The sequence below is a fragment of the Oncorhynchus mykiss genome, chromosome 16 (assembly GCF_013265735.2).
Source record: "Oncorhynchus mykiss isolate Arlee chromosome 16, USDA_OmykA_1.1, whole genome shotgun sequence".
Classification (NCBI taxonomy): domain Eukaryota; kingdom Metazoa; phylum Chordata; class Actinopteri; order Salmoniformes; family Salmonidae; genus Oncorhynchus; species Oncorhynchus mykiss.
This window is the reverse complement of record NC_048580.1, coordinates 35,111,808-35,136,742: the sequence shown is the minus strand read 5'-3', so window position 1 is coordinate 35,136,742 and position 24,935 is coordinate 35,111,808. Positions and strand designations below refer to the sequence as shown.

The 24,935-nt window shown below is 42.7% G+C and overlaps 1 protein-coding gene across 2 annotated transcripts in view; it reads left to right on the top strand.

Annotated features, from left to right (window-relative positions):
- Positions 1-14,905, top strand: part of LOC110491863 (phosphatidylinositol 3,4,5-trisphosphate-dependent Rac exchanger 1 protein) — a 148,408-nt gene extending 133,503 nt beyond the window's left edge. The window contains exons 28-40 of one of the 2 annotated variants that reach the window (XM_021565684.2): positions 65-147; positions 664-754; positions 923-1,048; positions 1,196-1,237; positions 3,070-3,287; positions 4,776-4,878; positions 5,809-5,952; positions 10,791-10,905; positions 11,517-11,583; positions 11,727-11,902; positions 12,154-12,256; positions 12,783-12,850; positions 13,695-14,905. In XM_021565684.2, coding sequence (XP_021421359.2) covers positions 65-147; positions 664-754; positions 923-1,048; positions 1,196-1,237; positions 3,070-3,287; positions 4,776-4,878; positions 5,809-5,952; positions 10,791-10,905; positions 11,517-11,583; positions 11,727-11,902; positions 12,154-12,256; positions 12,783-12,850; positions 13,695-13,737 — 1,379 coding nt within the window. In that variant the 3' untranslated portion in view covers positions 13,738-14,905. Of the gene's footprint in view, positions 1-64; positions 148-663; positions 755-922; positions 1,049-1,195; positions 1,238-3,069; positions 3,288-4,775; positions 4,879-5,808; positions 5,953-10,790; positions 10,906-11,516; positions 11,584-11,726; positions 11,903-12,153; positions 12,257-12,782; positions 12,851-13,694 lie in introns of those variants that run through there. The other variant, XR_005036510.1, reaches the window with a different exon arrangement.
- The last annotated feature ends 10,030 nt before the right edge of the window (positions 14,906-24,935 follow it).

Here is a 24,935-nt window from a genome sequence, read left to right as displayed (position 1 = left end):
TATCACGTTGCTTTGCCTTATGTGGAAAAATGTACACAATGTCCCTTCCATCTCTCTCTCTCAGGTGATGAGCTGCCCTGTGACATGAGCATTCCCTCTGACAAGCAGGACAAGCTGCACGGCTGTTTGGAGCACCTTTTCAACCAGGTGCTCCGTCTTTACCACAACACTATCTTTTCCACAATACTACTTTTACCATTACCTCTGTAATCAGTCAGTAGCAATGCTGTTCTCAATCTTCTCACTCTGTTTTGTAATAAACTGTGTTCACGTGTGTAGTGAAGATACTGTTCTGCACTAATATTATGCGTACACATGTGCACACACACGCACCTTTTCCATTAGCCCTCAGAAACACCATGTTAATAGTAATCAGTCTGGTCTACATCTGTAGTGCATTGCCTTGTTGTGCTATCTCTCTATTCTCCTCTTTGTCATCCTGTCTTTCTCGCCCTTTCTCTCCACACACACACACACAGACGTGTGTTCCTCCTTGCATCTACTCTTACCGATATCACATGCCCTTTGACCTCTCCCATACTCCCCGAGGGACACCACCATTTTGGCTCCCGTCGATTTCCTGGGCCCTAGTTTCCTCTGGCTGAGAGACTATGGCCAGTCTCTGTGTGTTGAAGTCTGACTGGTTGTGACTATGATCTGCAGGTGGACTCCATCAACAGCCTGCTCAAAGGGCCCGTCATGACCAAGGCCTGCGAGGAGACCAAGCACTTTCACCCTGACCACACTAAGCCAGGTAGCAGCTACGTTTTGTGTGTGTAAGACATGTCTGAGTATATGTTTGTTTAGAGTTTGTCAGGGTTCACTGAGAGTGTGTGTATGTAGATGTGTTATACTAAAGAATTCTCATAACATTTATATTGGTAATTAACCAAATCATTGAAACCCCCTGTTTCCGGAGCAGAGTTCCGTCACACTGAAGACTTGATGGTGCACTGTCACATCATCCACAAGAACATTCAGGAGGACCCTTGGAACCTGCCCAGCTCAATTAAGACACTGGTGGAGAGCCTGCAACGATTTGTGGATGGTCAGTAAAACGCACACGTATAACAAATGCACACACCGCAGAAACCCACGTGTAACACACCCATCACGCAAACACAGACACACACACATAGACACTGCAGAAACACATGTGGATCACTCCGGTAATAAAATCCTCCTTGTTCTGTAGATGGGAAGAACCAGGTGCTTCTGGCTCTGCTCAAATGTACAGGTAAGCCTTGTGTCATATTTAGATGATTGATTGTCTTACTTCTCTGAGGGACCAGACAGATGCAGTATTTATGTCAGTGTTTTGGGTTGAGAGTAATAACGGTTGTCAAAATCCTGTCAACCGTCCGTCTCATGTACCCTCTTTCACTCTTTCTTTTACCCTTCCCTCCTCTCTCTTTCATTGTCTGTCACTGTCATATCCTCTTTCTTTTGCAATTACCCCTCCCTTACCTCTCTTTCTCCAACCTATCTCCCACCTCTTTCCATTATTTTATTATCATTGTGCAACTGGGTACTGGACTTCCTGACGGGCCGCCCCCAGGTGGTGAGGGTAGGTAACAACATCTCCACCCCGCTGATCCTCAACACTGGGGCCCCACAAGGGTGCGTTCTGAGCCCTCTTCTGTACTCCCTGTTCACCCACGACTGCGTGGCCACGCACGCCTCCAACTCAATCATCAAGTTTGCGGACGACACAACAGTAGTAGGCTTGATTACCAACAACGACGAGACGGCCTACAGGGAGGAGGTGAGAGCCCTCGGAGTGTGGTGTCTGTCAGGAAAATAACCTCACACTCAACGTCAACAAAACTAAGGAGATGATTGTGGACTTCAGGAAACAGCAGAGGGAACACCCCCCTATCCACATCGATGGAACAGTAGTGGAGAGGGTAGTAAGTTTTAAGTTCCTCGGCGTACACATCACAGACAAACTGAATTGGTCCACCCACACAGACAGCATCGTGAAGAAGGCGCAGCAGCGCCTCTTCAACCTCAGGAGGCTGAAGAAATTTGGCTTGTCACCAAAAGCACTCTCAAACTTCTACAGATGCACAATCGAGAGCATCCTGTCGGGCTGTATCACCGCCTGGTACGGCAACTGCTCCGCCCACAACCGTAAGGCTCTCCAGAGGGTAGTGAGATCTGCACAACGCATCACCGGGGACAAACTACCTGCCCTCCAGGACACCTACACCACCCGATGTCACAGGAAGGCCATAAAGATCATCAAGGACAACAACCACCCGAGCGACTGCCTGTTCACCCCGCTATCATCCAGAAGGCGGGGTCAGTACAGGTGCATCAAAGCTGGGACCGAGAGACTGAAAAACAGCTTCTATCTCAAGGCCATCAGACTGTTAAACAGCCACCACTAACATTGAGTGGCTGCTGCCAACACACTGACTCAACTCCAGCCACTTTAATAATGGGAATTGATGTAAAATATCACTAGACACTTTAAACAATGCTACTTAATGTTTACATACCCTACATTATTTATTTCATATGTATACGTGTATACGAATATACTGTACTCTATATCATCTACTGCATCTTTATGTAATACATGTATCACTAGCCACTTTAAACTATGACACTTTGTTTACATACTCATCTCATATGTATATACTGTTCTCGATACCATCTACTGCATCTTGTCTATGCCGCTCTGTACCATCACTCATTCATATATCTTTATGTACATATTCTTTATCCCTTTACACTTGTGTGTGTGTGTATAAGGTAGTAGTTTTGAAATTGTTAGATTACTCGTTGGTTATTACTGCATTGTCGGAACTAGAAGCACAAGCATTTCGCTACACTTGCATTAACATCTGCTAACCATGTGTATGTGACAAATAAAATTTGATTTGATTATATTCCTCTCTCTCAACCCCACCCCTCCGCCTGTCTAATGACTTGCATAGTCCCCTACCTTCCATATGGTTTGTATGTTGCTGTTTTTGAAATATCCTGTGAAGAGTGTATATGTGAATACCGACAATTAACAGACAAGTATTTACCCCTCTCATCCACTCCTCTCGGCCCCAGACACGGCTCTGCAGCTGCAGCGGGACGTGATCTTCTGCCAGAGTGCGGTGAGCGCTGTGTGCACACTGGCCGAGCAGCTCCTGGCGGCGCTGCGGGCGCACTTCAACAACGCTGGCGAGTACGAGGAAGACTGCAAGGACACGAGCCGTAAGTGGCTGGAGCAGGCGGCTGCCATCGGCGTGCTGCTCAACTTCCAGGCAACGCTGACGCCCCACGTGGTAAGAGCCGGTACTGTGGTGGAAGAATATCTGGATACTTTGAAGAATAACCAAATACTGTAAAAGAACACGCATCAGAATGAATAGGCTCTGATTATTAAGAGAACACGTTAAACACTAATGCTGTATGATTTATTTCCCTTTCGACTCAGCAGACCGGAGTCAAATACTTAACTTGAGCTTGATTTAGTTTGACCAGTAAGTATTTTTTTTTTAGACATGTTAGACAGCTAGCTAAACATTGAACCATAATCCAACTCATAGCGTTACTACCATGCATGAATCTGCAGGTAGCTAAAGCTAACCAACTAGGTTCAATGTTAGCCTAAAGTTAGCTAGCTAGCTATCACTAGCAATGCAAATGGCTTTCTGAGATACTAATAATATTACTATACAGGTCATACACGTAATGTTAGCTGGTGAGCCAGCCAGCTAACGTTAGCTAGCTAACAGTAGGCTTAATAACTTGCAATGAAAACAACTTTCTGAAGAAATTTTAAATGTATAATATCTGAAAATGAAGCAAGCTAGACTATCTTACCCATGCACATGGATGAACACTTCTCCCTCTCTGTCACGGATGCCATGGTTGCCCTTAGTTTGAAGATGTAATCCGGAGACAGGAGTTTTATACAACAACCTATGTGTTCCCTTTTTGATTTTCTCCACATATTTGCAAACAAACGCCAGATTTTTCTCCATCTCCTTAGATATCATACTCTGCTTCCACAGAGCATTCCACAGATTTCAAAACTCCATCAACTTCTTCCGTGACAAGAACACTGTTGATCTGGGATCAATGAAAAAGTTTTTTTTTTACCTAAATCAGGAATTTTCTCATTGTCTGATTTATTTTCAGAGTCAGAGTCAGCATGATCGTCCTCCAGAAAGTGGAGAGCATTAGCAACACTTTTGCAGTACTTTGTGATTATTATTTTTTTAAGCAGTGTTTGATAGGATAACCTACACATACTGAGCAGCTCATGTTATTGACAGCTGCTCATGCATGCTACCAATCCGAACTCATGTCTCGGCATGTCCATCCCATCCATTATCTCAGCCAATCATGGCTAGCAGGAAGGCCCTGTCTATTTCTGTAGCTAAACCAACTAGGCTCGTAATTTAACAATTTGATTTATAGATGGCATAGAAGTTTGTTATTAACGCACATGAACATTCACATGTTCCAGAAGGCATTTCTGTCAAAAAAACACATTTTGATCAAAAATATGTTTATGTTCAAATGCCTCTCCTGTGAAGTAGTGACGTGTGACATATGCCTAGTTTCCTGAAACGAGTCACATATTCAGTATTAGCCTCGGAATATGAGTGCTAATCTAGGATCAGGTCCCTTCTGTCCATATAATCTTATTCATTTTGATCTAAAAGGCTAAACTAATTCAAGCTCCGCACTCCTACTCTGAGACGCTTTCTGAATATGGTCCCTGGCCTGTTAGCTGAGATTTGTGTCTTCTCTCTGCTGTGTAGAAGGAGGAGAGGACAATGCTGGAGGATACCCAGGCAGCCCTGTTGGACCTGGACAAAGTCACCGTGTTCTTCCGCCAGCTGGAAGATGAATGCCTGGTTGTAAGTAAGTAGACCCTTTCCCATGGCAATGGTGGCCAGTTTAAAGAGTTGTGACTTGTGTTTACGCATGGTGGAGGAAGACACACACGACCTGTGCATCCCCAACATGTCCCTTTTCACTAACTGTAATATGGTTAGCCGAGATTGCTGTGTTTAGCACATCAGATGCATTTCCCATTTACGGGGAGAAAGCCACGGATAAAATGGGGAGGTACTATTCTAGGTTACTGCTCAACAGTAAGCATAACACACACACAATACAAAATACCTCTTTGGAAAATGGGCCCAGTTTAGCAGTACGGCGCGGTCTAGCTAACTAGCACCAGCACATCGTAGCTGCCGTTGCTTAGGCAGACAGTTTGTGGAGGCGATAAGCTCATCTGACAGTATTGATTTGATAAAAGCCTGTTCAGTAACCCCCCTGAACTCTCGGTTTAGTAGAGCCATTTGTAAACATTATGAAGGCGGAGGATTCCATGAAAGTCTAAAACCCAATCCCAAAGGATTACAGGTGGATGGTCTTCAGAAGGTCTGCTAACCTCACAGGAGTTGTGTTGTTCCTAGGGATGATTAAGTAATATATTTATCTTTTGCAGAGTTTACTACACTGAATACCGATATTGTCATATGCAACATAGTAATAGCTATGAACAAGTTTACACGAAGTAACCAATAGTGCTGTATTTGAGGAAAATGTTCTTACTATGACTGTGATGTGGTTGTCTCACCTAGCTTAAGATGGCTACTCTAACTGTAAGTTGCTCTATGTAGGAGTGTCTGCTAAATGACTCAAATGTAAATGTAAGGCCAATAAGGACAATCAGTAAGCCAATGGGTAATTGAAGGGAAAAATACCCCCATAACTAACCTCCCCTTGGGGTCAAATGTGAAAGCTCAGCGGATTTCTGTGAAGCGTGTATGTTTTTTCCCCCAGACACGCCGGTGTGTTACCACGTGGAGGGCAACCGGCAGGCCCTGAGGGTCACCATGTACCTGGACAGCTGCCACTTCAGTGAGCTCCCCACGCGCCTGCAGAATGGGGGCAGCCTCAAACTGCACACTGTACTCTTCACCAGCGGTGAGTAGGAAAAGAACAGCCCGCTAGTCAAAAATTTTGCTGAACTCCGTTGAGTCGAGTCAATTTGAATTATCATCAAATCAAAGTTAGCTGAATTCAATTGAGTTGATTCTAATCATCATCAAAACAAAGTTGGCTGAATTAGAGCCCAGGCGGTGGTCATCACAACCTCATTGAGTCGCAGTTTAATGAATTGAATTGGAGTCAAATCAAATGGCATTGGATTGAATTTTATGAAATGCACTAGAGGCACCTTCAGGAAATATGTTGCAGGTCCATAGATACAGACTTTCACAATGCAGAAGTATAATTAAGCAATGAGGCCCGAGGGGGTGTGGTATATGGCCAATATAACAGGGCTAAGGGCTGTTCTTACGCACGACGCAAAGCGGAGTGCTTGGATACAGCCCTTAGCCATGGTATATTGGCCATATACCACAACCCCCCAAGGGGCCTTATTGCTATTATAAACTGGTTAGCAATGTAATTAGAAGAGTAAAAATACATGTTTTGTCATACCTGTGGTATGCAGTCTGATATAGCACAGCTCTCAGCCAATCAGCATTCAGGGCTCAAACCACACAGTTTATAATGCCTATCAATTTGCTATAATCTTAAATATGTACACAGTTTTAAAGCGACAGTAGCAATTAGATGTATAGAACATTTACATGTACCTATAACATTAGCCTGGATAAGTCATGCCAGGCACCCTATTCCCTAATATTCCCTAATATAATAATACATACTAAATAAGAATGTACTATATAGGGAATAGGTTGTCTACACTGACCATGTGTGGGACCCAAATGGCTCCCTATTTAGTGGCCAAAAGGAATGTATTATTTAGGGAGTAGGGTGCCATTTGGGATGCAGGCCACGTGTCTATAATAATCAAGTTCAACAGAGGTATTTTACTCAGTATCTCTAAATCCCTTTCTCCTTACTGATTAGATCTGGGGTTCTTAAACTTTTTCTGCCTGGGACCCAAATGTGAAGTTATGTTTTTCCTGGGACCCAAGCTTAGGAAAACATGCAACTATACATAAATATCGCTACATTTCATTGCCCTTATGCCTAAAACAAATGCAATATAGACAAAAACAAATAACAATGAAATTAAATATCCATATAAATATCTACAGTTTAAGTCGGAAGTTTACATACACTTTTGTTGGAGTCATTAAAACTAGTTTTACAATCACTCCACAAATTTCTTGTTAAAAAACTATAGTTTTGCCAAGTCGGTTAGGACATCTACTTTGTGCATGACACAAGTCATTTTTCCAACAATTGTTTACAGACAGATTATTTAACTTATAAATCACTGTATCACAATTCCAGTGGGTCAGAAGTTTACATACACTAAGTTGACTGTGCCTTTAAACAGCTTGGAAAATTCCAGAAAATGATGTCATGGCTTTAGAAGCTTCTGATAGGCTAATTGACATAATTTGAGTCAATTGGAGGTGTACCTGTGGATGTTTTTCAAGGCCTACCTTCAAACTCAGTGAATTTTTTGCTTGATATCATGGGAAAATCAAAAAGAAATCAGCCAAGAAATCAGGAAAATAAGTTGTAGACCTCCACAAGTCTGGTTCATCCTTGGGAGCAATTTCCAAACACCTGAAAGTACCGCATTCATCTGTACAAACAATAGTATGCAAGTATAAACACCATGGGACCACGCAGCCATCATACCGCTCAGGAAGGAGACGTGTTCTGTCTCCTAGAGATGAACGTACGTTGGTGTGAAAAGTGCAAATCAATCCCAGAACAGCAGCAAAGGACCTTGTGAAGATGCTGGAGGAAACAGGTACAAAAGTGTGTATATATATATATCCACTGTAAAACAAGTCATATATTGGCATAACCTGAAAGGCAGCTCAGCAAGGAAGAAGCCACTGCTTCAAAAACGGCCATAAAAAGCCAGACAACGGTTTGCAACTGCACATGGGTACAAAGATCGTACTTTTTGGAGAAATGTCTTCTGGTCTGATGAAACAAGTATAGAACTGTTTGGCCATAATGACCATCGTTATGTTTGGAGGAAAAAGGGGGACGCTTGCAAGCCGAAGAACACCATCCCAAACGTGAAGCACAGGGGTGGCAGCATCATGTTGTGGGGGTGCTTTGCTGCAGGAGGGACTGGTGCACTTCACAAAATAGATGGCATCCTGAGGATGTACAATTATGTAGATATATTGAAGCAACATCTCAAGACATCAGTCAGGAAGTTAAAGCTTGGTCGCAAATGCACAATGACCCCAAGCATACTTCAAGTTGTGGAAAAAATGCTTAAGGACAACAAAGTCAAGGTATTGGAGTGTCCATCACAAAGACCTGACCTCAATCCTATAGAAAATGTGTGGGCAGAACTGAAAAGGCGTGTGCAAGCAAGGAGGCCTACAAACCTGATTTAGTTACACCAGCTCTGTCAGGAGGAATGGGCCAAAATTCACCCAACTTATTGTGGGAAGCTTGTGGAAGGCTACCCAAAATGTTTGACCCAAGTTAAACAATTTAAAGGCAATGCGACCAAATACTAATTAAGTGTATGTAAACTTCTGACCCACTGGGAATGTGATGAAATAAATAAAAGCTGAAATATCTCTCTACTATTATTCTTACATTTCACATTCTTAAAATAAAGTGGTGATCCTAACTGACCTAAGAGAGAGGAATTTTTTACTAGGATTAAATGTCAGGAATTGTGAAAAACTGAGTTCAAATGTATTTGGCTAAGGTGTATGTAAACTTCCGACTTCAACTGTATGAATGTTTATTTTCCCCCATTTAAAACACTCTTACATATCTGTCTAGGTTGGATCTGTTGCTATTAAAATACAATAAATAATTTTAATTCTGAACTGGAATAAACAGATTGATTTCATCACACAGATGTAGACCAGAAAACACACAGAGTCCTAATGAGAGCAGGTCTATTCTGGCCTCTGTTTTTAACAACACTGAGGTCATGCTCAGCCTTGAAACTGTTCCTGTACTTGTTTTTTAAGTACGTCAGAGTTGAGAACCCTGACTCACAATAGGTATGTGGTGCCAAACTGGACCAGAACATCTACCGCTTTCTCAGTCAGGCAGGAGACCGCTTCCTGCTGAAGAAGAGCAACCCAGAACTGTGTGAATGTGTTATCAGACAGGCAGGAGACCGCTTCCTGCTGTAGGTGAGCAACCCAGAACTGTGTGAATGTGTTATCAGACAGGCAGGAGACCGCTTCCTGCTGTAGGTGAGCAACCCAGAACTGTGAGTGTGTTTACCTCAAAAAGCATCTTGCTTCAATCAGTTTATTCCAGTTCAGAATAACAATTATTTTTGTATTTTAACAGAAGCAGTTCTAACCTAGACTAGTTTTCAACAGTAATTTATACAGTAAGGCCTGATCATTTCTACAGTAAGATGTACAGTAGGCCTGATCATTTCTACAGTAAGATGTACAGTAGGCCTGGTCATTTCTACAGTAAGATATACAGTAGACCTGGTCATTTCTACAGTAAGATGTACAGTAGGCCTGGTCATTTCTACAGTAAGATGTACAGTAGGCCTGGTTATTTCTACAGTAAGATGTACAGTAGGCCTGGTTATTTCTACAGTAAGATGTACAGTAGGCCTGGTCATTTCTACAGTAAGATGTACTATTACTTAGGGTTGCACCATCAGTAGCTAGCTTGCTTTGGCAAATGTTAGCTATTATCTGTTGTTTGAAAGAGAAATTCACATCTACCACTATGAGAGTTAGTTAGTACTCCCTTATTACTGCTGATCATCACCGGTTAAAAAATGACAACAGTGCCTTGCTAGCTGACTTACTTTTCCACTGTTGAAGCCCTGTTTCCTGAAGCATGCTGCCCTGTTCTGAAAGACCTCCCTGGGTTTACCATCATGCTGTGGCTGTTTGGTCAGGACCTGTCGTTTTATGAATTTCTTCTTTATGCAAGTCTCATTACTAAGCACTTCCACACACAAAACACCATTGTGGACGCTCCTCATTGTAAGTTTGTATTTAAGAGAGAGAAACTCATCGCTGTATATGCGTTTTATGACAATTGAGCTCAGTCAGAATTTGTGGGTAGCATGAGTCCATTTGATGACAATGGTGAGTGGAAATGACAAGTCAGTGGCTGACAGAGGATCCATCTGTTGCCTGAACGACAGCGCTGCATCGTGTGTGTTGTAAGTCGCGGGTTAGATGCTTATATGTAATGTTCTAGTTACAATGCAAGCGTGAAAGTTCCTATAGTTACAAACAAAATACTAATGTTGGGGTATTTCTTATGTAATTGCCATTTACGGTGTCATAACTACCATTTGAATAACGTACTATGATGTAAAACCAAGAAATGTATTCTGTGCCTACTTATCTACTTCTTCTTCGCTATTATTTCACTGCAGTGTCCTTTCGACCTTTGATGAGTCCAAATAAATGGCTGGAATTATGCTGGATTCTCTGTGCTAGGGAACCATTCATTTTCTATCCACATGTGCCAATTAGGACAATAACCCTACAGGGAGGCTCACATTGTTCAGTGGCTGCAAAGCACAAGCCTGTAATGTAATACCATTCTGCAGTCGGAGACCTAGAGAACTAGGTCTAAATTGGGTGTCGTCACCACCTACAGGCCACTCGTATTGATTACAGTTTTGTGTTCAGTGGTCTTATTCAGCTATCAGAGTATAAACTTGTACATTTTATCCATTATAAAATAATATTAGCAATGTGTCTGTCTGTCTAGGTGCGTGTGTGTGCTTTTGTGTGTATGTATCTGTGTTTGCCTGCATGTACTGCATTTTTTATGTGTTATATCTGTTCCTGGGTCAGCCCTGGAGAGGCCAGAGGGAGTGTCCGAGCAAGACTACGTGTCCATAGAAGAGTTCCAGCAACGCACCAACGCCGTCGCACTGGAAAGGGTCAAAGCCTACTACCGAAAACTCAGGTAGCAACCCACACACTTTCTATTGTGTTATACGGTATGTGTTGTAGTACCCACTGTGTTGTAGTACCCACTGTGTTGTAGTACCCACTGTGTTGTGGTACCCACTGTGTTGTGGTACCCACTGTGTTGTGGTACCCACTGTGTTGTACTACCCACTGTGTTGTGGTACCCACTGTGTTGTGGTACCCACTGTGTTGTGGTACCCACTGTGTTGTGGTACCCACTGTGTTGTACTACCCACTGTGTTGTAGTACCCACTTGCATAAAGGGGTGTTCTTTTGCTGATTAGTTTGACTACTGTATTAGCTTTAGAAGGTGGATGACGTTTGTTGATGTGAAGTTTTTACAGGAAATAGAGAAAATTGAGAATATCAATGGATGAATTAATTGTTCAATAGCAGTCATATTGAATGATGACTTGAGCAAATGGTAGACCCTGGCCGTGACCACACTCTCCGAGGGTTTCTCAGGGAGAGTGAGATATGCAAAACACACATTTCTAATTCATACATGTGTATTAACAAAACACTTGTACATGTGTGAAATAGGGCAAATATAATAACGACAACTGTTATTATTAATTATTATAACCCTTTACTGTGTTCTTACAGGGCTTTTTACCTGGAGAAGTCAAATCTTCCCACCGACTCCAACACCACAGCTAAGAAGATAGACCAGGTAAACAGAAATCAAAACTACTTTTTGTTTACAAACAAGATCAGGGGCAGTACTTTTGACCGGAAAGGAAAGTTAGAGTACTTATTTTAGTAGTCTTTACCCCTAAATCCCCTGTCTTCTGCCCCCCCCCCTCTCCTACCCAGCTCCTCAGACCCCTCAACACTCTGGACGACCTGTGTCGTCTGATGCAGTCATATGTCAACGTGCATCCCAATGCCGCAGGCCACCCCTCTGGCGTCAGCGTCCTGTGTGTGTCCTCCGAGCTGTGCAATCGCCTGGGCGCCTGCCATATCACCATGTGTGCTACTGGCATGCAAAGGTCCGTCGTATGACCTTGAAAGTGATGTGATAGTACTGCCAGTTAGCGTCAGCTGGAGCAAACACATATCTAGCAAACACACACAAAACATATCTATGTGTTGCTATGTCAGGTGTAGTACTTAGACATGCACTACGTACAGTATGCCTTACCCCTTTAAAACAGTGTATTTTCAACTCCTTGCCATTAGGTAATCATAACACAGTCAAAACACCTTTGACCTGCTGAATTCTGACCTTTGTGTTGAGCAGGTGCACCCTGAGCGTGACCCTTGATCAGGCTATGATCCTGGCGCGGAACCACGGCCTCATGCCCCGCTGCATCATGCAGACCATGGACATCATGCGCAAACAGGTGCCCTAACTACACCCTTTTTACATGCCTAGCAACAGATTTAAGTTCTGGGTCATATTCATTAGGGTACACAGTAGCAAAACATTTAGCGAAGGTGCCTAATGAATACAGCCCACATCTCTCTCTATCCCCTTGCTAATCTTTAACGACCAGTGGCTCAAAAATAGAAACGGAATATGAAAGGAAGCAACTTCCACCTACTGTATAACATTGCATGACTAAAAAAGTACTTTACTGACAAACAGTAATCTACTGTACTTTGAGCGTGGGCTTTGAGCTGAATTATAAGACATTCACTACATACTGTACAGTACATTAGGACAACGATGCAGTGGAATGGGTAAATTAAGTTTGAATGTAGTCTTTCCCTGATAGGTGTGGGTCGCTCTCAACCTAAAGACATTAGGTAGAAATATAACTTTGAGTACACTTTCTGAGCAGCAGATTTGGGTACAGTAGCTGCAACCCTGTGGGCACTTGTCAGTCTAAATATGTAAACACTGTGTAACCCTCTTCTCTCTGATAGGGCACCAGGGTAGAGATTTCGGCTAAAAACCTCAAAGTGATGGACCAGATGCCGCCCGCAGCCCCAAGGTATAGACAACAGGAATGAGTTCAATCTTAAGCCTTGCTCACATTGCCAGGTTGAAGTGACTCAAATCCAATTTCTGATTCGAATCTGTTCATTTTTCTGTAGTCTGAACAGTCAAAAAGCACATGGAATCGGATATTTCAAGCCACATTTCGAACCACCATCGTAGGTTGTGTGAATGGTCAAATCTGATTTGTTTGCCCTCAAGTGGTTTTTAGACTGTTATTTTGCATATCTTAGCTTGCTTGCTACTCTGTTGACAGTTTGACAAGTACATATGGTAGCTAACCAGTTTGTTAATTGTTCACAAACAAATTAGTTAACATTTTAGAAAGCTAAACAGTTACCTAGCTAGCGAAGTAACTGCTGTTAATAGGCAAAAAGGACTTGTTTTGAAAGTTGGATCATCTTGTCCTTTGAGGCTTTGAAAGTGTTCTTCCACTGATTTTGAACATTCAAAGTAACTGGGAAATGTCCATGGCAGGCATTGTTGTCACCTTCGCCTACTACATAACTTCTGAGTGATAGCAAGCACGAGCACCAATCAACCTACACCATTACACACACACCTGTCATTACTATGACAACTAGCGTAGCCATGTCAGGACTGCTGGTCACTTGTAACTTGCTGTTTGGACAGTCAGTATTCCAAAACGGATTTGAAAAACAAAATTGATTTGAGCATTAAGGCCTGCAGTGTGAACAAAGCTTTAGTTACACAGTACTAGCCTGGGTTCAAATCCTTTCATGCTGTGGGATTCTGCAAGATGGCACAAACACATCTGGAACCAGGCTACACAAATATCAGATCTTCAAATAATGTTCAACCATTTTTACTTCCCACAGGCTCTTCAAGTTGTGTCTGCCACCCGAAGACGGAGATCTATAAGAGACTAAGCATCGCTGTGTTTTTATTCCGCTCTGCTCATTTATTTAGCCAAGATGGTCCACTCAGTAACAATTGTCAGTGTTTTCCAGGGAGTCCTGGGTTCCATAGAATCAATAAAAACATATACAGCATACCCATTGGCATACATACAAAAGCACATCAAAAATCACAGCATGCACAGAAGCACACACATCATACGCGGTAGCATACATACAAAACAATGCTCACATTACAGCTATGTGTACTGCTCTTTTGAAGGCTGACATGCTAGCTAGCTCTCGTGTGGATCAGTCAAGCTTGTTCCAGAGCAATGGTCCAAAGAACTGCAGACTGCCTTGAAAGGCCATATTTTTCGCTAATGGTTGTGCCAGTAGATGTGGGTCCCATTGGTCAGAGGCTTTGACTGCTGCTCTGGTGTGCCCCCGGAGGATGGGTGGAGACTCCCACCTGAACAGGTCTGACATGTATTCAGGCAGTCTGTGCTGTGTGTCGTTGAAAACAGTCACTGGGGTGTTGTAATGGATCATGACCGTCAGTGGTTCGATTGCAGCTTTTTACAGAAGAAACTCTGTTTTTACGTATTCCCTCCGTGAATGCCCAGTCATGATACCAGCAGCCCTGTTGATGATACGCTGTAGCCGGTTAAGACCTGTCTTATTGTCCTGATGTAGGGTGGGAAGCGATACTGTGGCACAGTAGTCCAGGTGAGTTGTTATGGTGTGGTAAATTGTCAGAATGATGTCCTTGGAAACAAAGTCCCTTGCTCTTTTTAGCCCAGACAGTAGTTTCCCTGTGACCAGGCTGGCGTGTTCAGTCCAGTGTAGGTGTGGGTCCAAGTTTACAAGTTCATACGTGTTTTGTCCATCTGTTATTGTGGTACTTTTGCCTGTGTATCTCAGCTTTTGTGGGTTGCCAAACAGCATTGCCTTGGTTTTCTGAGGGTGTAGGGAGAGCTTGTTGTCAGCAAACCAAGCTGCTGCCCTCTTGATGTCGTTTGACACTGACTCCTCACTCTCCCTTGTGGTATTTGCTGAGTAGTAAAGGACTGTGTAATCTGCATATACAGTACATTCTGAAAGTATTCAGACCCCTTGACCTTATTCTAAAATAGATTAAATATTTTTTTGCCTCATCAATCTACATACCCCATAATGAAAAAGCAAATGTTTTGTTTGAAAATAAATAAAAAAACATACCTTATTGACATAAGTATTCAGACCCTTTGCTATGAGACTCAAAATGTTATTTTATTTTACCTTTATTTAACTAGGCAAGTCAGTTAAGAACAAATTCTTATTTTCAATGACGGCCTAGGAACAGTGGGTTAACTGCCTGTTCAGGGGCAGAACGACAGATTTGTACCTTGTCAGCTCGGGGGTTTGAACTTGCAACCTTCCGGTTACTAGTCCAACACTCTAACCACTAGGCTACCCTAGGCTATTCTGCCGCCCCAAAATTGAGCTCAGGTGCATCCTGTTTCCATTGACCATCCTTGAGATGTTTTCTATAACTTGATTGGAGTCCACCTGTGTTAAGTTCAATTAATTGGACATGATTTGGAAAGCCACACACCTGCCTATAAGAAGGTTGCACAGTTGACAGTGCATGTCAGAGCAAAAACCAAGCCATGAGGTCGAAGGAATTGTCCATAGATCTCCGAGACAGGGTTGGGTCGGCACAGATCTGAGAAAAGAGCAAGATGGTGCCAACAGATGGTCCCCTCCTTTTTCCTTAGGAAACTATGCAGTAATTTGTTTATGTATTATTTCTTACATTATTAGCCCAGAAAATCTTAAGTGTTATTACATACAGCTGGGAAGAACTATTGGATATAAGAGCAACGTTAACTTGCCAACATTACGACTAGGAATACGACTTTCCGGAAGTAGAGCCTTTGTTTGGACCTCCACCCTGGACATTGGTTCTAATCCCAGAGGCCGACCCAAAACAACGTCATCGCCGCAGGAGAGGCAGACAGAGCGGGCTCCTGGTCAGACTTAAAAGGTGAGCACACCATCCACCGTTTCCGAGCATATTACTCTGACCTAGAATTCCTTACAATGAAAAGCCGACCCCATTATCTTCCAAGAAAATTATCTTTGATTATAGTCTCCCCCCAAGCAGATACCTTGACGGCCCTGAAAGAACTTCACTGGACTCTATGTAAACTGGAAACCATATATACTACGGCTGCATTTATTGTAGCTGGGGATTTAAAAATAGCTAGTTTGAGAAGGTTACTGAAATTCTACCAGAACATTGATTGTTTCAGCTTCTCGAGCAAAACATTGGACCACTGCTACTCTAACTTCCGCGATGCGTACAAGGCCCTACCCCGCCCTCCCTTCGGCAAATCTGACCATGACTCCATCTTGTTGCTCCCCTCTTATTGGCAGAAACTAAAGCAGGTCGCGTCCGTGCTTAGGTCTGTCTATCCAACGCTGGTCTGACCAATCAGATTCCATGCTTCAAGATTGCTTTGATCACGTGGAATGGGATATGTTCCGGGTAGCCTCAGACAATAACATCAACGTATAGGCTGACTCGGTGAGTGAGTTTATAAAGAAGTGCATTGGAGGTGTTGTACCCACTGTGACTATTAAAACCTACCCTAACCAGAAACTGTGGATGGATGGCAGCATTCGCACAAAACTGAAAGCGCAAACCACCACATTTAACCATGAAAAGAGGTCTGGGAATATGGCTGAATATAAACAGTGTAGTTATTCCCTCGGCAAGGCAATCAAACAAGCGAAATGCCGGGACAAGGTGGAGTCGCAATTAAACGTCTCAGACACGAGACGTATGTAGCTCCCAAAGACCATGGGCTCTCAACGTGGCCGACGGAAGTAAAACATTTAAACGTGTTAACCCTCGCAAGGCTGCCAGCCCAGACGGCATCCCTGCACAGACGGCATCCCTAGCCACGTCCTCAGAGCATGCGCAGACCAGCTGGCTGGTGTGTTTACGGACATATTCAATCAATCCCTATCCCAGTCTGCTGTCCCCACATGCTTCAAGATGGCCACCATTGTTCCTGTTCCCAAGAAAGCGAAGGTAACTGTTCATTGACTGCAGCTCGGCATTCAACACCAGCTCAGCATTCAACACCATAGTACCCTCCAAACTTATCATTAAGTTTGAGACCCTGGGTCTCAACCCAGCCCTTTGCGACTGGGTCCTGGACTTTCTGACGGGCCGCCCCCAGGTAGTGAAGGTAGGAAACAACATCTCCACCCCGCTGATCCGCAACACTGGGGTCCCACAAGGGTGCGTTCTCAGCCCTCTCCTGTACTCCCTGTTTACCCATGACTGCGTGGCCATGCACGCCTTCAACTCAATCATCAAGTTTACAGACGACACTACAGTGGTAGGCTTGATTACCATCAATGATGAGAGCCTACAGGGAGGAGGTGAGGGCCCTCGGAGTGTGGTGTCAGGAAAATAACCTCACTCAACGTCAACAAAACAAAAGGAGATGATCCTTGACTTCAGGAAACAGCAGAGGGAACATCCACCTATCCGCATCGACGGGACAGTAGTGGAGAAAGTGGAAAGTTTTTTTTTTAAAGTTCCTCAGCATACACATCACGGACAAACCTGAAATGGTCCACCCACACAGACAGTGTGGTGAAAAAGGTGCAACAGCGCCTCTTCAAACTCAGGAGGCTGAAGAAATGTGGCTTGTCACCTAAAACCCTCACAAACTTCTACAGATTCACAATCGAGAGCATCTTGTTGGGCTGTATCACAGGCTGGTACAGCAACTGCACCTCCCTCAACCGCAAGGCTCTTCAGAGGTTGGTGTGGTCTGCACAACACATCACCGGAGGAAAACTACCTGCTCTCCAGGACACCTACAGCACCCGATCTCACAGGAAGGCCAAAAAGATCATCAAGGACAACAACCACCCGAGCCACTGCCTGTTCACCCCGCTATCATCCAGAAGGTGAGGTCAGTACAGGTGCATCAAAGCTGGGACCGAGAGATAGAAGCTGTTTTTCAATCTCAAGGCCATCAGAAACAGCCATCACTAACATAGAGAGGCTGCTGCCAACATACAGACTCAAATCACTGGCCACTTTAACAAATGGATTTAATAATGGTATCACTAGTCACTTTAAATAATGGCACTTTAATAATGTTTACATATCCTATGTTACTCATCTCATATGTATATACTGTATTTTATACCTTCTATTGCATTTAGCCTATGCCGCACGGGCATCGTGCATCTATATATTTATATGTACATATTCTTATTCCATCCCCTTACATTGTGTATATAAGGTAGCCATTGTGAATTTGTTAGATATTACTGCACTGTCAGACTAGAATCACAAGCATTTCGCTACACTCACATTATCTGCTAAAAATGTGTGTGACCAATTAGATTTATTTGGGAAGGGTAATAAAAATTGTCTGCAGCAGTGAAGTTCCCCAAGAACACAGTGTGCTCCATCATTCTTAAAAGGAAAAAGTTGGAACCACCACGACTCTTCCTAGAGCTGGCCGCCCCCAGCCAAACTGAGCAAAAGGGGGAGAAGGACCTTGGTCAGGAAGGTGACCAAGTATCTCTCTGACAGAGCTCCAGAGTTCCTCTATGGAGATGGGAGAACCTTCCCGTAGGACAACCATCTCTGCAGGCCTCCACCAATCAGGCCTTTATGGCAGGGTGGCCAACCGGAAGCCACTCCTCATGAGGTAAAAGGCACATGACAGCCTGCTTGGAGATTGCCAAAAGGCACCTGAAGGACTCGCCAATCATGAGAAACAAGATTCTCTGGTCTGATAAAACGAAGATTGAACTCTTTGTCCTTAATGCCAAGCTTTACGTCTGGAGGAAACCTGGCACTATCCCTACAGTGAAGCATGGTGGTGGCAGCATCATGCTGTGGGGATGTTCTTCAGAGACTGGTCAGGATCGAGGGAAAGATGAAAAAGCAAAGTACAGAGATCCTTGATGAAAACCTGCTCCAGAGTGCTCAGGACCTCGGACTGGGTCGAAGTTTCACCTTCCAACAGGACAACGACACTAAGCACACAGCCAATACAAGACATGAGTGGCTTCAGAATGTCCTTGAATGTCCTTGAGTGGCCCAGCCAGAGTCTGAATCAAACATCTCTGGAGAGACCTGAAAATAGCTGTGCTGCAACACTCCCCATCCAACCTGACAGAGCTTGAGAGGATCTGCATGGAAGAATGCGAGTAACTCCCCAAATATAGGTGTGCCAAGCTTGTAGTGTCATACCCAAGAAGACTCAGGACAATAAACTGGGTAAAGGGTCTGAAGTTTGTTTAATACATTTGCAAAAATTCCTAAAAACCTGTTTTGCTTTGTCATTATGGGGTATTGTGTGTAGATTGATGATGGGGGGAACAACTATTTAATCCATTGTAGAATAAGGCTGTAATGTAACAAAATGTGGAAAAAAGTCAAGGGGTCTGAATACTTTCCGAATGCACTGTATATGTATATGGCAATTCTCCAGCACTGATGGGGGGGGGGTAATTTATGTAAATGCAGAACAGCAGGGGTCCAAGCTCACTCCCTTGTGGTACTCCATTCACCACAAGTACCTGGGCTGATTGCGTGGCTTGCAGTTTGGTGTACTGACTCCTCCCCTGTAAGTATGATGTGAACCACTTGATTGCAGTGCTGTCAAAGCCTAGTTTCTCCAGCTTCCTCAGGAACTTGTGTTGGTGGCCAGTGTCAAAAGCTTTCTTCAAATCCAAGAAGATTGCTACAATGACTGCCTGACTGTTATAAGCCAATGTTATGTCCTCCACAACCCTTTGCGCTGCTGTAGATGTGCTGTGTATCTTCCTAAAAACCTATTTGATAGGCTGTCAATAGGCTGTTGAGTGAGAAATAGTTAGCAACCTGTGTGCGCACCAGCCTTTCCAACACTTTGGAGATAGAGCATAGAATTGACACTGGATGGTAGTTGGCCACATCCGATTTATCCCCTGACTTGTAGATTGGTGGTATATAAGCCATTTTCCATTGACATGGGAGCTCCCCTTTGGAGATTGACAGATTGAGGATGAGTCAGCCGCCATGCCATTTCTCTTAAAAAAAAATGTTTTTTAAGTGCTATTACTGCAATATGAAGGCATTAGTTATTTATCGTATTGGGAAGGAGCATTTGTATTCCTCAATAATATCAGGTATTCAAGAATTGAAAGCATTCCAGCCTACACATCATGCAGTATTAAATGTAGCAATGGCATGCCATGTTTTTTAAAGAACTCCTTGGTCATTGTAATGCTTACCGGTCTAATGATCTGATAAATGTGTTGAAATTGAATAATAGATATATTTTCAATTCTTCTATTTACTTTTTTTTTTACACTAACATTTAGATTTGTATATATATTTTCAAATGTGCCTTTATTAATTTGAAAAATAAAAATTGAGTGTGGGGGAGATTAGCTTTGCCTACACTATACAATGAATTGTTAAATTAATGTGGTCCTTGGAGACGAAGTCAAACAGATACACACACACACACACACACACACACCAGATATCCCCAAAGCAATGCCATATAGAAACTTACCATGACATTTTCTTTCCCATGTAGATGAAACTTCTGCACCAGAATATGATAGCTAATCCCTCCTCATCAAGTTGTGAATAGGTATTCTCTGTAGGAGGGAGAGTGCGTGATACAGTAGGGCGAGGCATCACAGGAAAGTTTCAGTTATTTTCCTTCATCATAATGCACTAACACTCTGCTCGACTGCAACATTTCTTTTGACAGCTTGAAAGCCTTTTGTTGTTCTGATCCCCAACACCATGGCTCGTCCTTCCTCAGCTTGTGCATATGAGCCAATCGTGTCGACAGATTCGGTCGGAAACCTATTGTAATGGTTTAATAGGCCCAGATACAATTTCAGTTCTGTGACTGGTGGGCATTGGTGCGTCCTGCACCGCCCTTACTTTCTCTGGCACGATTCCTAGGTCTCCACGACTTTCTCAGTTTCAAGCGTAGCCCAGCCTCCTCCAGTCGCTGTAACACTCTGTCCAGTGTTCGGATGTGGTCCTGATCATTTCTTCCTGTCAGGAGAATATCATTGAAATATACTGTAGAATCTCCTCCATAGTGTGCTGGAAGATAGTGGGACTGGAGCTGATGCCAAAGGGTAACGTGGCTTAGGTGAATAGTCCCTTGTGTGTGTGTGTGTGTGTTCACTGTGACATATTTCTTTGAATCTTCATCTAGCACAATCTGCTGGTAAGCATGACTCATGTCTAGTTTGATGAATTATTCTCCTCCAGCTAAGGATGTGAACATGTCCTCCATTTTAGGAATGGGGTACTGTTCTAGTGATGATAACTCTGTTTACTGTTACTTTATAGTTACCACACAATCTCACTGTACCGTCTGGTTTTAACACTGGGACTAACGGTGCTGCCCAGTCTGAGAACTTCCCTGGTTCCATGATTTTGTTGTCCTGGCAACGATCTAACTCAGCCTCTATCTTAGTTTTCATTGCAAATGGTACTTACCTTGGTTTGAAGAAACGGGGTGTGGCATCACTTGATACATGTATCTTTGCTGTAAATCCTTTCAACGTGCCCAACTCATCCTTGAACACTTCCTCATGTTTCTTTAACACTTCCTGTAGAGCATCTTTACTGTCAAGCATCTTATTCATGGTATACCAGTCCACATCCAACATGGTGATCCGTGTTGAGTCGTTTTAGGAGCCTGCGTGATCATTTAGTCTGCGACTTTAATTCTGCAGGCCCTCTTTATGTGCCCTATTTGACCACAGTTGTGACACTTTTCTCCCATGAACTTGCACTCAATATCCTCCCATCCTTGAAGACAACATCGATAGATGTGTGAAAGGAGATTTTACTCTCGGCTACCAACCAAGTCATGTCAGATCAGTAATTATTTCTGCAGCCTATCATCATTGATCCAATTATTTATTTATTTTTTAAAAGGGAGAATCCATCCATGGATATATTCAAACAGCGCCTATATGTGGCTTTGCAGGAGTAGTCCTTGAGTTGCCTCTCCTCCCAGAGACGTTTGCGTAAAATCCTTGCTTTACTCATCCTGCAGCCATTGTTTAGGCCTATAATTCCGTTATACTATAGTCTAATTTACTTTCACTTGCCCACTGTAACCTACTGTTAGCCTACAGGTTATGGGTACTCGGTCTAGTGAGCCGCTATAGGTTTAGTCTGTGTTTATAATGGGCTGCAAAATAGCGGTGTTGTAGAGAATTTGGAGGGCAGCTCGACATGGGAAACATACACACTCATAGCCCTTGGTCTCCAGGATCCCAAAGTAATTAGCCTCATTAGAAGGATAAGGGGGAAATACTGTTAGTAAAGCACCATGGGTAATGTCATTAACCTCTAAAAGTCTAAGCCATTGGTGGTAGGGGGTACTACGCTAACATATGGAATTGTTTTAAGTTGGTGATATCATGGATCATTTAGCTATTTGATTTAGAATTTTAGGACCCCTTTAGGTATCCCCCCAAATATTATTTTATCAAATGCATTGAATAACACATTTATAAATGGCAAAATACAGTAAATTTAGCGCATTTTCTATATTAGCGGGTTAGGGTCAGGTGCGGGCCTCAGATTTTCACTTTATAAAATATTGTCTGGTGGTTGCGGATGGGACATTAGCAGTTACGGCGCAACACTAGTGTGCACAGTGACGCCTGTTATACATGCATGCCGCCAAACGTCTGTTTGTGTGTGAGAGAGACATTTTTCTCCAAAGGACCCCATTAATTTACCACTTTGGATGAGCAGTGTCTTTACATTCGCACTGTGATAGTGCGGCTGGGCTGGATAGTAGCATCCACTTGAAGCAAGGTAAATAAAACATGTAAAACTCAGTTTCTATGTGTCAATTTTATGAATGGGTCAGAATATTTAGAGATTGAAACAAACATTATTATTCAACTTGAAAGATCGTATTAGAGCATTGGCTTGATAAGCGTTACATGCAGCCTCCTTATTCAATTTTTTTAATGTTTTGATTTTGTCTTTGTCATTTCCTCTGGAGGGAGACAACTTTTAATCCGAGTCTAGGAAACAAGGTAACCGTGTCTAATCTCAGAGCTGTTTGTGTGTGCCAATCCGCACGCCTGGTCAAAAGTTTGGAATATTTGAAGCCTTTTAAAGTATTAATATATAATTGTTAATAGTGGGAGACTGCCTCCTGTTGAGACAGCCAACTCACCAAACCAATGTTTTGCGGAGACCTTGTTGCAATTTTGTATTTAATGTAGCTGTAACTATCTACCTGCTTTGAAATCTGAATGTTTCAATATTTAAATGGCATAAGGATTCATCCAATCACTCTGCAGTGTCAGCACAACGTACAGTAAACCGCCCGAGGATGAGAACAACAAAGGGATCATTGACATTAACATATTAGCATTATTTTCATTAAGATTTTGTGTTATTTTTCTTTTACATACTTACTGGAACCAATGTCTTTGTCAGAGACAATAGAATATGGTCTATGCCTTTGGCAGCAGAGTTAATGCTATAATTTAAATTATAAACTGGGTGGTTTGAGCCCTGAATGCTGACAACCGTGGTATATCAGACTGTAAACCACAGGTGTGATAAAACATGTATTTTTACTGCTCTAAACTGGTAACCAGTTTATAATAGCAATAAGGCACCTCAGGGGTTTATGGTATATGGCCAATATACCACGGCTAAGGGCTGTGTCCAGGCACTCCGTGTTGCGTCGTGATAAGAAAAGCCCTTAGCAGTGGTATGTTGGCCATATACCACAACTCCATGGGCCTTATTGCTTAATTATAATATTTTTATAGGCTACCTGGGGCGGCAGGTAGCCTAGTGGTTAACGCGTTGGGCCAGTAACCAAAAGGTTGCTAGATCCAATCCCCAGAGCTGACAAGGTAAAAATCTGTCGTTCTGCCCCTGAACAAGGCAGTTAACTCACTGTTACTGGGCCATCATTGTAAATAATAATTTGTTCTTTAACTGACTTGCCTAGTTAAATAAAGGTTAAATGTAAAAAATCTTAAAAAAAAAACATTGTATTCATTGTATTTTTTAAAATAACGGACAGATTTTTGGTTCATGCTTATTCACACTGACGTTGTTGTTATTGACTTTATTTAGAAGCTCTTGTCAGGTCCCAATTCTGCAGGGTCGTGTTCATAAGGCATCAAATGGAACAGAATAGTGTGAAACATGAAGGGGCTACCTGAACTTGTCCAATTAGGAAAAGCTTACTTCAGTTTGTTGCAAAAGACACACCCCAGATTTAAATTCTCTTTACAGCCTCTGATGTTGGCATAGCTGTAATTTAACAGGAAATATTAAATTGCATCTTTAGAAGTTAGAAGACATCCCTAAGTGATCAATTGATCACATGTTGCACTCTTACCAGTTCGCCCCTTGATAGAAATGTATACAGCTATCCTGCCTCTTGGTCAAATTCATGTAATAAGTGTGTCTATCTTGCGTTGCTCCAATGTCAGTCATTAGCTAATGAATCCTGTACTGTATGTCGGTGTAGAGGGAAAAATGTCAATATGTAACATTTACTTGTTCTAATTTCTCATCATTGTACATACTTTATTTTCATTTTTTAAAATATTTATTTTTAAAAGTAGTATTGTAAATTGAACTTTAACAAGCTAGTAAAAGAAAATGCTCTTCACAAAACATTGTGTTGAATTCTAAGGCGTAAGTATGAAGTCCCCACACATTTTCTTGATACCGGGTAAATACCCAGCCGTCTATCTCTTGGAAATACTGCTGCTGTGTTGGGTAGCTTTGTACATTGATTTTACAGGTCTAGTAAGTGTTGCTGTCCCATCTCTAGAGGCCCTCCAAGCCTTAACTTAGTAAATGATTGAGGGAGCATTATTGCTGTAACATGTACCCCTTACTCTCAATCCCAACCGAGACCATTATAGGGGAGAAACACACAGGTGATTAGGTTTACGTGTCCATTGTCTTGATTAAGAAAAACTGGACTGGTGTTATACATATTGTATTAGTGTGCAACATATAATAAAAGCCTTAGGATATGCTCTCCCTCGTCATAGTGTGAGGGGAATGAGGAACAAGACTTGAGTGATAGCAAATAAGGATATTGGAATGATTCTTAGATGGAGAAGTTAAGATTTTTCGAACAGCAATTCATTGGGGGCTGTGCACTTGCA